Here is a 16,924-nt window from a genome sequence, read left to right on the forward strand (position 1 = left end):
AAAGAGTTTTCTGTTAAAGGAACCGTTTCATATTTTTATATCACTCTCATGTCTTTACTCCTAATATGAAGCTACAACTATCAGCCAATTAGCACAGTGACTCCCTGAGGTACCACAGCACTGTAAACAGACGAATATAATATAATATCATAATACAAACACCTTGATAATTGAACAACACAATGCGCTTATGTAACGGCCCAAATTTCAGCATCGTGGATAGGTTTAAATACCTATCCACGAGCTTCGCTGTTCCAGTTGGGAACAAAATCTGCGCCGGAGCTGCAGAATTCATTCAAAATTCATTCTTTCAAAATATTGACCCAGAAACTGAGAGCGAACAAATGTGAACTGCTGAATGTTTTTACCAGGTTTCTGCCAATCATAAACTGAAGGTCCGGCTCTTCATCAGCAGCACACACGACAAACTTTTAAAGAAAATCGAATGGATTTCACCTGAATGCACCTTGGAAGGCCTGAACTTTCAGCTTTTTATCAACAAACCTGCTATTTTCTATCGCAACTGTTCCATCTCTTGTGTTGATGAATTAACCTGGCGAGTTGGAAATGCTCCAAACTCACCTATACTTCACTTCCAGGACCCTGGGTGCTCTAAATACTTCCTCCCAGTTTGCAGGTCCATCACACTGACAGATGTCGACCACAAAACTAACAACCTGCATATATTCCTCATCCTTCTTCCATAAAATGCACACATTCTAAGTGTGTGTCTGTGTGTGTGTGTGTGTGTCTGTGTGTGTGTGTGTGTGCTTTCCAGGGAGAATGAACCAGTGTGCCATTTCCTCCACCATCGTGATTAGAAAAGGGGGATCTCAGCTCATTAAAATGGACAGTGCGTCCAGTCTCAGGGCCAATCAGATTACAGAGCAGCCCTTTATTGCAAGGCCTTTTTGTCATAACCCCTAACTGATTGCAACGGAGCAGCCTTTGATTTGGCCACTGAACTCTGCGCCCCCCCCCCTGGAGAAAACGGATGACGACAAAAGAGAAGAAAAAGACCACCTACTATCGGCCTCCAGCAGGATGGAGGGAGCTTAGGATAGAAATCAGAGTGAGAAAGAAGAGAGGGAGAGATAAAAAACATTTTCAAGGTGTTTGCAATCAGCCTCCCATTGTCCGACAGTGAGGCAGAGTTGGGCGTCCATCTGGAGAGCTGCTGGGATGCTTTGTCTCCGGGCTCAGATCGCGCAGCGCGATTGGAACGTTAATAGAAGTTTATGATACAACATGCGATACGCCTGCCGCGACAGATGCACAGAATAAATATAGGACAGATAATGGTTCAGATGCACACCGACTCTCTGTCTGTCTGTCCATCCACACACACACACACACACACACACACACACACACACACACACAGTCCTCGCGATCAGTAACACATTGCCCCAGATCAAAGGGATTTCCGTGCAATGGTGAACCGATGGATGAAGTGTAGAAAAAGCACTGTTGCCAGACTGGAACTAAATCTCTTTCCACTTCACTTCCCCCCATGTTTTTTGTCTCTCTTTCTCTCTCTACCTCCCTCCCTGCCTCCTCATCTCCATCTCCTCCACTCTTCTTGGCAAGAGAGGTCTCTTCTGCCTCTCTCGTAGCACAAAGAAGGTGGCAGAGGCCCTCTTTCTCTTTCATATCTTCTCTCTCTCTCTCTCTCTCTCTCTCTCTGAAACAGTCCACCCATGCCCACTTGATCGCTGTCCACTTCTCTCTCCCCTATCCGTCTTTCTCTGCCTATACATCCGTCCATCTCTCTTTACAAACCCTGCCTCTTCTCTCCGTCTGTCAGCTGAGGGAGAGAACGGGAGGGGGGGGTTTCGAAGGAAGAGGGGGGAAGAAAAATTTTTAAAGCAGGCGAGAGAGAAAGAGAGGGGCAAGGGAGCAAGAGGGAGAGTGTGCAGGAGTGCGGGAGAAAATGGAGGGGAGAAGAAGGGAAACAGCCGGAGGAATGGGGGAACGGCAGGGACGGATAGAGGGAGAGGGAAAGAGGGGGTGAAAGGACTGCAGGGTTGTGTTGGTAGAGAGCCGGGGTATTGATTCAGGGCCTTTTGACATGCTAATTTGCTTGCTGACTGCTTTAATCGCTCCCTCTTCCCATCGCAGGCTTCAAAGAGAGGATGCTTTTCAAAAAGATGAGGGAGAGAGGAGAGGAGAGGAGAGGAGAGAAGAGGAGAGGAGAGGAGAGGAGAGGAGAGGAGAGGAGAGGAGAGAAGAGAGCAGAGGAGAAGAGAGGGGAAATGTTATCATCCTTCTAAACCTCCTTTTGACACTTCCACAGCAGTTCCTGATGCCAGCTGACAGCCGTGTTAGCTGCACTGTAAAGAACATCCATCCGTTCATCCATCCAGAATCTTTTAAGAATGAACCGAACTGAAGTGTTTCCTTTAAAAGCTAAATATGTCAACTTTTTCTTTTTTGGAGATACATGGATTCCATTGGACACCAACAGTGCATGAAATTAATGTATTTTCTGTATCTGTTTTTTTTTTTTTTTCACCGGACATGCACCACTGGAGTCTGCAAGTCTGAAACTGTGGAAAACAGAAGAGAAAATTTCCCTGATATAAAATATTTACTTTTTTTCCTCTGAGATGTTCCTGGATCTGTCTCATCACCACGCTCCGCATTGTTTCCTCCCTCCAGCTCTGCCACAACAACAGTGTCCATCAACAGCGAACTCTTAAAATTGAACAAATTTTAATAAGCGAACTGGCATCTTTGGTGCAAATTTCATTTTGTTTTGGTTTGTTTTGGTTTTTTTCCAATGTGAATAAACTAGACAATCAAAAGCTGCTGTGTAGAATCGGGAAGGCGTGGTGGGGGGGTGGGACGCAGCTTGATTTTTATGCTCATTTTGAAAAAAAAGTAAAGCCAGCTTTTATTCTGCCAATTCAGTTAGAGATGATTCACAGCTGGTTTCAGGTATTTAAATGACACCTGTTGCTATTTAACTCCACACGAAACTGGTGCAATGATCTCACCTCAGTGACAGTTTAAAAACTGAAAGAAATTAAATGCAAAGTAGAGCATATTTCCTTTTCCGCAATGTCCTATTTGCTTTACACAGAATATGCTATAGCGTTTTAGTGTGTCAATTATAAAACTTTTGCACAGCAAACTGTTCTGACTCATATCCAGTATCCAAACCTTATTTTCCACAAAACATTTGAGGCTGCTATAATTTGACTTATTTCAGATGTAGTTTGGCGTGCTTCAGGCTCTTCCTTTAAAACCAGTGTCAGCCGCTTGACACAAGGCAAAATAAAGCAGCTCGCTCCAGTAAAAACTTGACTTTCATTGGAAGAAATGAGCTTTTAAAACCCAAAAGGAGATAAATTACTTAAAGATGTATATTCATGGCAGCGTATCCCTGCACTCTGCGGTGTAGCCGCCGCTGTGGGAGCACTACAGCCATCAGCTCGGGGTCATGCTCGATCACCGGCGGCTTCCTGCCCCGAACGGGGCACGGCGAGCAGGAAGACAGAGAGGTGATGAGTGTCGAGGACTGAAAAGGGAACAAACACTGAGGCAGGACAGCAGCCCGAGCAGGAAAAGCATTTCAGCACCTCAGTTAATGACGGCTGAATTACCACCAGCAGTTTCCCTCCCTCCCTCCCTCCCTCCCTCCCTCCCTCCCTCTCTCCCTCCCTCCTTCCCTCCCTCTGCCTCCATCCAAGTGTTGAGAGAGGGCTTTTTTTTCATCATTTGAGGAGCTAAACAAGAACAGAGTATAAAAAAAATGCTTTAAGTAATTATTTCAGTAGGAAGGGGAGGGTGGAGGAGGATTGCTCATGAGACATTTTGTCCTTTCTCTCTGTATCTGTTGTTCTTTCCTGCTCTCCGTTGGTAATAGATTCCTCGTCTCTATTCAGCAGCACAAAATGAGCCTCTCTGGTGGCAGGCAGAGTGATGAGTACATTCACCTCTATTCTGCTCAGCTCTGAGTGTGTGTCTGTGTGTGCTAACGCATACTAAACCTGGTGTGCATGTGTGTGTGTGTGTGTGTGTGTGTGTGCATCTCCTGTACATATTTCTGAATGTGTCTGCGTACTTGAGTCTATTACTTAACATGCGCGTGACTGGACTTGAGTGTTAGTTTGTGTAAGTACGAGCATGTATGCATGGCAACCTGCACATATCGGTCCCTGTCGACATCCTCCCTCTGCATGTGGCTACATTTTTATTATTCAGGTCTGCGTGCACGCTCACGCCTATGTGTTTATGTGCACATGCACGCGCCTGCACGTGTGTTTGTGGGAAAAATGACGGGTGCTGATGTTTCTGTGTGCAGCCTCCCTCCCAGCAGTGAAGGTAATCTCATTATTCAGCCCACTTCCTGCTGCTGCCACCAGAGACAGGCTGACGAACACTAACCACCTTAACGGCCGGAGCAGAAAGAAGGAGGGGAAAAATAAAGAGAGGGAGGATAAGAGAGAAAGTGTGTGAATGGGAGAAAATTGTTAACAGAAACTCGGCAGCAAAAAATGGAGGGAGATAAAAAGGAAAGAATGGACATAGGAAAAGAGAAGAAAGCTTGTAAAGGAGCTGTTAGAGCAACAGGAAATTTGAAGAGACAGAGGACATGGACAGAAAAAACAAACCAGCAACCGAGCCGGCCAGAGAAGAAGAAGAAGATGCAAATTCTTAATTTGCGTGTATGCAGAAGAAGAGGGAGTGCAAGGAGGAAAATAGGAGAGAGAGAGAGGAAGAGTGAGGGACTGAGTCTGTGTGTTTAAAGTCATCGGGGACCGGCGGGCTAAATAGAATTACGTGGTGAATTTAGAATGATGCTCCCAAGCGCATATTTAACACTGTCAACAGAGGGAGAGAGAGAATGGGAGACCTAGATACGCACACACACAATGAGAGGAGCACAGGAGAGAAACTTCATCCCTGAAAACCTCTTAATCCAACACCAAGAAGAGTTTCAAGCTCCGCAAAGACTGCTGGGAAAAGAGAGAGGAGGGTGGGGGTGGGGGTGGGGGTGGGGGGGCTCAGGTGAGAAAATGCTCCGATCACACACTGATATCACAATCAGGTCCTAAGCTGTTATCCACACACACATATGCAAACAGGTTGTGAGGGAATACGTGTGTGTGTGTGTGTGTGTGTGTGTGTGTGTGTGTGTGTGTGTGTGTGTGTGTGTGTCTGTGTGTGTGTGTGATTATAGATCACAGCTCAACCATGAACTAGCATTCTGCAGTGTCACCTTCACGCGTCAGCCCGGTCAACTCTCAAATGCATGCTCAATGCGTCTTGGGTGCATTCACACCTGAACTTAGAGCTGACGCTGTAATGCTGTAACACCCCCAACAACACCACCACCACCACCACCACCACCACCCCCCCACCCCCCCACCCGCCACATACACAGGCATAGAAACCCACCCTGAAATCTGCAGATTCTCCTGAAAACACAGCTCACTGCTCTGAACACACTGTCGTTCAAAAGTTTCTCTCTTATCGGCGGAAAAAAGCTGTTAAGGGTAATTATCATTTCCCCTTAATGGGATACGTAGTTCTCTCTAATCTCTCCCTCCCGTCAACACCCCTCCAACAGTAGGAACCCCCTCACCAGATGAGGAGCGAGGGGACATCCTGACCCCCACCCTTCCTCACAGCGCTTGTGTGTGTGTGTGTGTGTGTGTTTGGGGGGAGGAGGTGGTTAACAGGGAAAGGGATCCCAAATGCAAACAGTCCCCTCTCTTTAGATCAGGGGGCCCCCTTGGCCCTCGGTACCCTGGTTGCCCCTCTCGCCTTGGCCCGGAGTGTACACCCTAACCACCCTTGGCCCACCTCGAGCACAGACAGACATACACACCCCCCCTGCCTCCCCGCCACAGCTGTCAAAACCTTGACATCTTAATCAATCCTGGATCCACGACCCTGTCAGACGCAGCGCTAAGATGGATGCAGAAGGGGGCGACCCCTGACCTCTGCCAGGGGTGGAGAATACAACTTCTACGTGCCCCATCAGCCCCCGACTCTGCCACCCCCCCACCCCGAAAAACATCACCAGCCTCAGTCGGCTCCGCTGCTGCCCCAAACAATGATGGAGGAGAGCCCATTCATCCTGGGCTGGGAACCAGGGGCCGGGGTGGCCTTATAACCCCACACGAACACAAGACAAGCAAAGACACACAAGTATGCGAACACACACTCTTGCACACACACACACACACACACACACACACACACACACACACACATACATACAACTGAGCTTATGTGCACCATAGAAAAACCTTTAGAAAGAAAAGTTTGAACCAAAATCAAGCCACATAGAATGAGCACCGGCTGACACAACTTTTTAATACAAAAAACATAAACACACACACACACACATAACCCCATGACCCTCCCTTCTCATCCAACCCCCCCCCCCCCCCCCCCCCCCCCCCCCAAAAAAAAAAAAAACAGCTCCTAAGTCTCTTGAGCCCCTCTCCCATAGAGCCTGTCACACTGAGGAATATTAACCAGCTCATCATTGCACTTGAAGAGTGACAGTGGCCAGCACCTTTTCACCCTCGAGTCACTGGAGCCGACCCGCACCGACTTCCTCGGGCTTTCAGTGCAACGTCAAACCCAATGCACATTACCCCGCGGTCCAACCGAGAGCGAAATGTTAAACATCTAAAACAGTGTAATTGAAGCTCGGAGTGAACGGAGTGGACGTATTGGCACTGCAAACTTAAACAAGGCAAAGCAGATGCAGTGATATGTGAACTAAATGGATATATTGGCTTGAGAAGCAACACTGCCAGCTCAGAGGCTGGCAGACACAACGAGACTGCATTAGTCATATAAAATCAAGGGCTCCAAATCCTTTATTGCCTTCTTTGGAGGGTTAACAGCTATTTATCCTAACTGGAATTAAAGGAGAGATAAGGACTCTATTTCAGCGTTGTGGGCAAATTGAAGTTATGACATACAGCATGAGATCAGGGTTGAAATGAGAGGTTATTATAGTAAACTGCATGATAGAGGGCCGGTCCAGGGGAGAATTACCTAAAGTCTGTAACTAACTACCTTCTGGTCTCCCTCACTCAACCCCTCCATTTTCCTCTGAGCTCCTTTGAAGCCGACCCCGGGGACAGAAACCTGGCCGCAGCCATCCGAGCCCAGCGACGGGGAAGATGGGCGACATTCCAAGTGAATTCTTAAGGCTCAAATTATACTTTTTTGGAACAAATACACACACACACACACACACACATACACGAGTACACACACAAATCCATCTGTGGCCACTTGTACCCCCTTTTTCCTCCGCCCACCCCCCAAGCAGCCAGTAGTACCCTTAAATCACCAGACCTGTTTGTCATGCAATTAGTCCCCCAAGATAAAGGCTCCCTTGTAAATAAGGAGAGGTGTAGTGGTCCATCCCCCTGTTAATCACCCGTGCCCAGCCTCTGACCCCTCACTGCTGTGGCCCACTGCTTTTTTGTGTGTGGAGGTGGTGGGTGGAGGGTGGTGTGCACCAATAAACCATCGTGGCAGAATTAGCATCAACTCGTCTGGCCGGCTGACAACTGCGCCTCGGCTTGGCAAAATGCTGCAATGCGAGATCCACAAAGCAGCTGCTGAATACTACCCGACGCTACCCACAATACAGTGCTGCATACCATAAACTACAATTTACTGCGCGCAATGAAACAACCGAGTTAAATAAGGGGAGAGTCTATCAAAAATGCCAATCATCGTGAGAGAGAGCCCGAGCTTGAAAACTCTAGAAGCAGAAATTGGGAGGGATCTATTGGCAGGTTTTGTGGCCATTCCTGAATTCAGCAACACACTGAAGCCTCTATCATGCTCCTGATTTTAAAAAGCGTGGAAGGAGGTGCTCTGCACTGACCTTAAAACCTCATCAAAAAGCCTGATATAGGATCACAATGAGATGAGACTAGAATAATCGTCCGCGAAGGGCTATTGCCCCCTACCAAACAGCAGTATTTCAACTCCATCTCCCAGCTGTGTATTTCCACTCCTCTCATACCTGCTTGGAATGATAAACTCGTTTCTCTCCCCTTCCCTTCCCCTACAACTGCCTATCTCTTCTTCCCAGCTTCAGGCTCCATTGGGAGTAAGAGAAAGAGCAGGTGGGGGTGAAAGACACAGCGGTGGTGCGAACCAGTCGGAGCTCTACACCCTCCCCTCCCCGGTGTCACCAATTCTCCTGGGATGCACCCCGTTGCACAACACCTCCCAGTGGGCCCGCTAATTACTCCATTTACAGTCATCATTGCTTCTATCGCCCAACCAGACGAGGAGAGGAGAAAAAACCATGTCCCACAGGGTACGAGGTAGGTGAATCGAGGGAGGGAGGAGAGGGAAGGACAAAGGGAATGAAACGGGCATAAAGGAAAAGAGAGGAAGGGGAGAAATGAAAGAGAGGTAGGATACAGTACAGACAGGCCATCAAAGGAAAGAGAGAGAGCTCTATAAATAGCAAAAGGAGCAAAAACAGCCAGTCAGACCAAAAAAAAAGAAAAGAAAACGTAAGTCAAACACCACTTCTTTACCTTGGCATTCTGCATTGCGCTCCTCATATCCAGGGTTGCACAGGCAGTTCCCAATGGGCACCAACCACTCTCCATCGGCCCCGCAGTACATCTTGGGAACCTCCTTCTCCTCTGAATTATCCACGCACGAGCCACGAACTTCCACAAGCGAGGACGTATCGGCTCCAGTGATGGTGTCAGGAAACTGGGCCAAGTTACGCACCGCTAAAGGGCACTTCTTGTAGAAGACCCTGACAGACACGAGCGCAATGCACGCTCCGACATCCTGGAAGGCCAAATAGAAGCCCTTGCGGGTCAAGGCGCCCACGTCTCGAACCTCCGTGTTCAGCTTCATGATGCGATCGCCGATGTCCACCTGCGTGAAGCTCTCGTCGGCGGCGATGGTGTCGATCTTGCCGAACTGGTTCTCGCGGATGTAGCGCTCTTTGTCGTTGTTGGACTCGTAGTAGTAAAGGTTGAAGGTTTCCTTGCAGGTTCCCATGACCCCCGGGAGGCTGTTGCAGTCTCGGAGGGTGAACTTGATCTCGATGTAGACGCGCTGGGCACCGCCGCGGGGGATCCAGTCCGTGCGGAGCCAGTTGTTCTGGTTTGGCTCCATGACGTTACACACCTGGTACGTCCGAATGGGAATGTTCTTCTCATCCATAATACTCACTTCCTCCCACTGGGGAAAGGCCACAACATTAAAAAACGTTACAAGGACATTCTTAAAACCTCCGAAAACCATACTCAACCATTATTAAATTAGACGATTGAACCAGAAGGAAAATGCAGTAAAACTGTTGCAGCAGTATTACTAAAGGTTAAGAACATCCAGAAAAAATATCAGAACTAAATGCTCCCCTAATTAAAATGGAGTAAGGAAGCATCACACACGACTGAGAGCCGCTCTATGCCAAGAGTGAGAGATACTGAGCAAAGCGCATGCGAGAAAGATTGGTCAATATTTGAGTCTCAGCAGAGCAATTAATTGATGGCTAAACTTAATGCATATTTTATGAATGGCACCTAATAGACTTGTTAGGTCCTAATATAGAATCATAAAGATATTAATATTCATGGCTTCTCCTCAACTGCGAGAAAGGAAGTTTGTAATTAGTTCTACGCCACAGTAATGCCTACACTTCAATTACTTGGGGAGTCGTATACAAAATCCTCTTCACAATCTCACACACACACACACACACACACACACACACACACACAGAAACACACACAGAAACACACACACTGAGAGACCTGGAGGGAAAACAGGGGATTGTGTGAACACACACAAAAAAAAAAAGTAAAGGTCTCTGAATCAACGCTAATGATCTAATGTGATCCTGCTTTACATCTGTGTACATGACGGGGGAGTGGGAGACAGCACAAATGTTCACCGCTGTTGTTAGTATGAACTCATAGAGAGGGAGAGGGAGACGCTGACGTGGGGGTGCATGGATTACATTATCCAGCGCGGCCTGGCTTATTTTTGCCGAGGGGGAATGTTTGTTTTACTTATGATAAAGTTCCCCCCTCTCCACAGAGCGCTGTTGAGCAAACACAAGCATGTCTTAAGAGGCTCAAAGCAGTGTGTTCCCTCAAGTTTTTCATGGTGTGTTTTAAATAGAGTCTTTGACTGAGCTGGGGCCGTAAACAAGAGCAGACAGGCCTTTGGCTGCCGTACCTTCAGCCATTTAGAAAACTGTAGGAAAAAAATAAATAATAATAATAATAACGGGGCAGTGGAAGATATGGGTTTATGCTGCCAGATTTGATTCAACGCCTTATCATAAACAATCGGGTTTAAAGTCTTATTTCCCCAGAGGAGGGTGGGATAACGCTAAACATAGCTGCGGCTGTATGATTTGAGAAAATGTCTATCATTCCTCGCTTTTCCATTCCACTCTGCTCTCTTCCTTTAACCCCCACCCCACCCCTTTTGTTGTGGAAATCAAGCAGCGTCGAGATAAGGCCGCACCTTCCTCTGATAGCAGGGAAGAGGAAGAATAAGGGCAATTGGTCGTAATGAGGGGGTGAATGCAGGCTTGACGGGGGCTGCCAGGACCCTGTCAATCACTGGTTTGTGATAAAATGGCCAAGGGGAAGAACCTGAGTGCGGCGAGCAACAGCCAAGTTTATGGAGAAAAGCTTGCCAGCAGAGCCTGAAGGTGAAATCCTGCTCCCCTGGGTTCACATCCATTTGTTGATAATTTGTATTAACCTTCATAAAGGATTAAAAGGCTTGTGCTTGTGTGCATCACATTTCTGTGAGTAGAACAAATGGAGGTCTGACTGGTGCTTATTATGAACATTGATTAATTTAGGTTACCGCTGGCCTCCGAAAGTAAGTCATTCAAATACATCTCAGGCCATTTTCTATGTGATCAAATTTAGCCTTGATTAAAGGCAAAGCACGTGCCTCACCTTTCCCTAACAAGCGAATGCCCGTGGCACATCAGGGCCACTGAGGGCCCAACTGCGGCCCCTATTCTTTCCCCCACTCGGAGCCACTGTAGATATCCCAATTAGACTGAGAGATCACGCATTTGGTCGACCCTATTCCCCCGCTGCTTAAAGCCCGACCCAGTCGTCCTGCGGCAAGAGCTGAACCCCACTGCACTTTCCCCCTTTATTCATCCATTCCAGAGGACCCTCTCTCAGCTGCCAAGTTCCTCTCTCTCCCCCTCTCCCTCTCGCTCCCTCTCTTCGACTCAATGGTGGAAAGGGATATAAAGTTTCCCCACAAAGACCGATTCAATCCACCGTCTATTCAGGAAATCTGACGCCCGCTGCAGTATCGGCCCCAGCATCTGACCATTACAGAGTGGTTAGAGAGAAGGGGAGCGAGGAGAAAGGGGAGAATGGGGTGAGGAGGGGTGCCTATAGACCCGATGGTTTCTCAAAGTGAATTCCGGGGACCCCATGGGGCCCTGGAGGGTGATCCAGAGGATCTCGGCACACAACAAAAATGGCAAATTCTTGATTTATCCATATTTAAATGTAAGACACTGGAAATTAGGCTGCGCCTTGATCTCACCCTGAGTCTAATAACCCTACAGTGCAGACAGCTGCACAATAAATCACAGACAAAGATATTCCCATAAAGGGCTCACCAGGACAAAATCTTATCAAAGAAGGCTGTGTATCTATTTGGCGGTCCACTCCAGAGCTCCTGCCAATAATGGATATTATCTCTCCATTTTTGCTCAATAGGGGATCATGCGTCCTAACAAGGGGACACTTCTTTGCAGTACTTACCCCTCCTTCTGTCGGGTTGGCGACCCATCCCAGCTCCCCCTGTACAGCTCTGGAGTCCAATAACGTGACTGGAAAACAAGAATAGGAGAGGTGAGCGTGCTGTCTCAGTCCGTCCATACAGCGATCAGCAGTGGCAAGTATAATCCACTTATAGGTCTCACACACTGAGGAGGGAAAACGGGGCTGCTGTGTTTTTTTAAAAGGCTTAATGAAAATGTGAATAATGGTTAAAGGATTTATTGACCATAGAAATATGTTCATGATGGATGCGAGTACACAGAGAGAGAGAGAATAAAAAGTGTAGGCCAAATGTTTTGTTGTGTGGAAATCCCTGCTGGGCTTCGCGGACGTCGTTTCCATTGATTTTCGTTAGGAAAAAGATTTTTCTACAAATGACAAATGCATTTCCCAAGTGTCTTTAAAATAATGATTTTTCACTTTGCTCAGCTGCAGCAGCAGCTTTCGAGCCTGTTAAATGCAATCGGAATCAGTTAGAGAGCCGTGTGCAGAAACTTGGTCGTTGAGGAACAAAACGCATTTAAAACGCGAAAGTCTGTCTCCTACAAAATAAAATTAAAACATTAATTTAAACATATTTTCGATTGAATTAAATGACAAAGAGACGCTTGGATTTATTTTAGGGTTTTTTAAAATTCGGTGTTGGTAAAATGCGTAATCAACTGTTAATCGTAAATCAATGGCTTAATAAGCTCCTTATGCATCTCCACTGTTTACATTATTGTTTATTAGGTACAATACAGACTGATCCGTTTTAAATTTGGAGCATTTGTTTCATATTTGAACAAACTGAGCCCGTGATGCATCATTGTGGACTTGTGTCAAACAGCTTGCTCTGCCGATCAGGACCGAGGCAGAGCAGTCAGTCCTGCAGACAGACTTCGTGCATCAGATGAGGCTGTTTTAAATCCAGTCTTTTGTTTATTTGTGTTTGCAGTACAAAAAACTAACAAAAAACAGGCTGTGACCTGAGCTGGGCCCAACATTTAGAAACTGGATCGACTGTACTGCGCGCTGGGAGCCCGAGCAGGCAACTCCAGTCCTGAAAGCTTCACAGATCTGGTTTAGTGTCGGGACACAACACGCTCGGTTTAAACATCCTGCAGTTCAGTGCTTGGTCGCTTTACAGTAAGAAGCTTCTACCTGCTAAAACAAAGATCAAAACTAAGATCATTTAATAATTGCATGAAACTATTCTTTAATTCTCTGTGTATCTAACAGCTCAATAAAACTTCGATAATTTATTTCCCTTTAATCTCTACAATCATTTTCCACCTAATCGCACTGTGACAGCAGGAGCGATCACCGTGAGCAGCTCTCAAACTGATAAATAAAGAGCTGCCTGCTCAGTCGGATCCGTGCCGAATTTGCTGGTCTCCCACTGACTCGTAAATCCGCTTCATTTCTGTGCTACAGGTCCGTTTACATCGATGCAACGCAACGTTAAACTGCTTCTCGAGCAGAGATCGGCTTGACCTTCTCTCTGCGCAGAGATCAGCACGCATCGCGGGCTACAAGTATCCCCGCTCGGGCAGCTGGCACGATCCAAGCCCGACCCGAAACCAAAACAGCCGATGCGGGGGACTCGGGACAACCGCTTCTCCTTCCAGTTTCGTTCACATGAAACCCGCAAAAGTCGCTGCGTAAAAAGGTGACCGTCCGTGTTTTCCCGTCATTAAACTCATCGCGGGCTCCACGCACTCGCAACTATAGGGGCCACGGAGTGAGGCTCCGCGGCGCAAACACGCACACACGGAGCGGGCAGGATGAAGTCAGAAGTCCGCGGCAGTTATTTTTTCTCCCGATAACCTTACCTTCATTTGGGGGGTATATCCGTGCCGACGAAACAAATGTAGATATTCCAAAAACAAGAAAGGTGGCCGTGAACAAAATCCCTGCCATGAGTGCCATTTGTGTCGTTGTTCCGTTTTTCTCTCCTCTTTTTCTTTCGTTGCTCTTATCCCAGGGTCCTGCACTCTCTCTCTCTCGCTCCCTCTCTCTCCCTCTCTCTCTCTTTCCCAGTGGAATATGGGTTTGAAGCGCACAGGGGGAGAGAGACGCACCGAGCGCACCACAGCCAGGGAGGCGGGTCTAGTCTATGTCTGTGCGCTCTGACGCGGACCCCGTCAATCCATATAGGAAACACAGTGAACAGGGGGAGAAAAGAAGGGGGGCAATAATCATTAACTACCCCCCCACACCCCCACACCCCTCCCTCCCTGCACACCCCTAACAACTCACTCTTTTATTTACCAGTGGACACCACAGGCAGAGACGCTGTGAGGTGGCGAGTGTGTGAGGTGGCTTTTCCCCGCAGGTACAAAAGGCGATGTAAAATAACTCACTGTGAGTCTGAGTCACCGATTGACACTACAAGAATAAACTGCGGGTGGAAATGTCCTGTTAGTCAACAGTGAAAACGACTGGGAAGCGTGCGCGTGTGCGTGCGCGCAGCCTATATGTCACATAGAGCTGTGTCGTCTACTTCCATCACCGCTTATTCAACTTTAAATCACACACATGTTCTGCCTCTCGATCACATATCGATACATGCACAAAATGCAATGCGTCAGTTTTCGTCCTCTGTGCTCCTCAGCAGTCACACTGTGCTGATCCTGCATGTAGTCTGGCTCCAGTCAAGCGCGGCGCTGTCCAAGGTGAGCCGCATCGGACCAAGGTCGCCACCTAGCGGAGATATTGACGCCTGTTCCGCCTCCACAATTGGATTAAAGAACAAGCATGAGCATGACCCCGCTAACATTACATGGTATTGCACTTTGTGGGATTGACAATGCCGTTTTGTGATCGGTGGCGGGGCTTGTATTGGATTAGTCACTTGCTATTATTCTAATATTATCAAGGCTTTATGGGTATTTATGATGAATCTGCACACTCATCCATCTATAAGAGCAGAGCAGAGCAGAGCTGCTGTTCTTCGGGGAGCTCCGAAGGTGACTGATGCACAGGAATTGATGTTACTCCTGCAGTTTCTCTTCAGATAAAGGCTTCATTGTTCGTGTTTGAGAAGAGCCAGCTGTGCCCAGGTTTTGGGCTTTGCCCCCGGTGCTCTCGCTCTTTTATGTCCTCCCACACAGGTCTTCAATTGCCCCCATGAGAGGTGCCCATCGCAGTGGCCGGCAGGCAACCTTTCAACGATCTGCAGAGGAGATTGTCACTGTGTGGGGAGGTTCGGGCCTTCCGTGTCCTCCATTGACTTCAGATAGATCCCAACATCCACAGCTGGCGCTTTGATAATATTGTGTCTCCTTCAGAGTGGAATGCGGCCTTTTACACATTACAGAGACAGTGATTCAGCTGGAAAACATCCACCATGTTGAAAAGTGTCCTTGGGCAAGTCATTGGATCCTTATCAACTGTAGGACTGCTGATCTTTTCCAAAGGGTGGAAAGTCAAAACAGAATTCCATCACACGAAATCAGAAAAGTGTCTGAATATTATTATGAGAGTGAAATCTGCTCTGCTTTAAATGAGGCCTGCATGCATTTTTTTTTCCATTTGGCTTAGAACGGCTTTTGTGATGGTGAGACAGTTACAAGAAAGTTTTCCTCGCTCTCAGCAGGTGTCTGAATTCATTTTTCTCTCATATCATTCCAGCGTCAAACATACATGAATGTGTCTTTGTGTGGAAACATAAGACTTGTAGCCTCTAGCATCCACGTTTGGCAGATCCTAAGCGCTCCAGTTCCCATGCCTTTTTTTTTTTTTTTGTAGCTGTCACACCAACCTCAGGCTTCCAAAGCTTGGCAAAATATATTTATTTCTGCCCATACAAGGAAACATCTAGGAGTTTTTCTCATAGGGATGATCTCACTGCGAATAGACCTGCCTTTGTCACACTTCAACAGACATAATGTGGCTTTGTTTTCCCATCGCGGACGCCACTGAGAGAGAGACGGAGTAAAGTGTTTCAATGTCGAACTGGTCTGCGAGGGCAGCGCTGGAGTCCTGATCTTGGATTGCTCAAAGGCGGAGGCTGATATGGAAGGGATGAAGAAGTGTGTGTAGGTTTTTGAGGGTCTCCTGGGACGCTGTATCGTGGCGTTCTGGGGTTATAGTCTCTCCTGCAAAGCATCTGGTACTCTAACAAAATTGGCCAATTTACCTACAAACATCGATTGTCCAAAACTACATCCCCCAGATGAAAGGCACTTTCCCCTGAAGACAAGCCCTGGCAACCTTTAAAAAAAAAAAAAAAAAGCCATAGAGGGATGTGCTTTTGATCTTATTCAACCAATGGCGGCATAGTTTTATGGACCAACAATGACGGACCGTGATGGCGGTCGGGACACAGGGTGTGAGTGGGCGGGTTGTGTCTCTCGTCTTTTTATGTGTGTCACAGTGTTTTTGATTGATTACACTCGCATCATTTCCTTTATCTTCCCGTCAAACTAGCAGCCTTTTTTTCTGGAGGGGAGGGGGGGGGTTAGTGGAGTACCCCAACCCCCCCCGTCCCCGTCCCCCAAATCCCCTCCCTCTACCAGCCCACTCCGCTTTCTCCAGATGGCATCTGCTGCCCACACATCTGCATTGTGTGCCAATCATGCACACCGACTCCAAATCCTTTGCTTGAGCAGACACATACACACACACACACACACACACACACACACACACACACACACACACACACACACACACACACACACACACACACACACACACACACATACATACATACACACACACACACACACACACACACACACACATACACGAGCTCAGTCAAACTGGTGGTATAGACCGATTTGCTGATATATTGATACATCAGCTTTGTTAAATACTAGATATCAGGGTGTCTTTGAAATCATAGATGAAATTCAGAAAAAGTTCTTAGTGAAAGACTGAAATAATCATTTCAAAATATAAACCTCATGTTTTTCTGCAACAAGGAAGTTCTCTGCTGTAATATTTGGTGTTTTTGTGACTTCTGTGCATCAGAAGTGAGAATCATGTCATGTCATGCTGTGCTGCAGTTGGTAGAGGAAAATGAGAAAAAGGCTTTTTCTTATAAATCCATCCATCGCTATCAGTTCTCGGATCAGCTCTCTTCTGCACAGCACCAGGACAGACTTATTATAGTCATGGTGACTGGACAGGATGTACTA

General features: G+C 47.2%; 1 protein-coding gene across 2 annotated transcripts in view; it reads right to left on the reverse strand.

Annotated features, from left to right (window-relative positions):
• The window catches only part of epha4l (eph receptor A4, like), a 58,322-nt gene extending 44,428 nt beyond the window's left edge, over positions 1 to 13,894 (reverse strand). The window contains exons 1-3 of one of the 2 annotated variants that reach the window (XM_056373585.1): positions 13,613 to 13,894; positions 11,781 to 11,848; positions 8,541 to 9,204 (exon numbers count right to left, since the gene is read on the reverse strand). In XM_056373585.1, the coding sequence (XP_056229560.1) occupies positions 8,541 to 9,204; positions 11,781 to 11,848; positions 13,613 to 13,709 (829 nt within the window). In that variant the 5' untranslated portion in view covers positions 13,710 to 13,894. The remainder of the gene's footprint in view (positions 1 to 8,540; positions 9,205 to 11,780; positions 11,849 to 13,612) is intronic. The other variant, XM_056373584.1, reaches the window with a different exon arrangement.
• Positions 13,895 to 16,924: the final 3,030 nt, after the last annotated feature.

This window comes from Seriola aureovittata, chromosome 4, assembly GCF_021018895.1.
Source record: "Seriola aureovittata isolate HTS-2021-v1 ecotype China chromosome 4, ASM2101889v1, whole genome shotgun sequence".
In the NCBI taxonomy this organism is placed as follows: Eukaryota; Metazoa; Chordata; class Actinopteri; order Carangiformes; family Carangidae; genus Seriola; species Seriola aureovittata.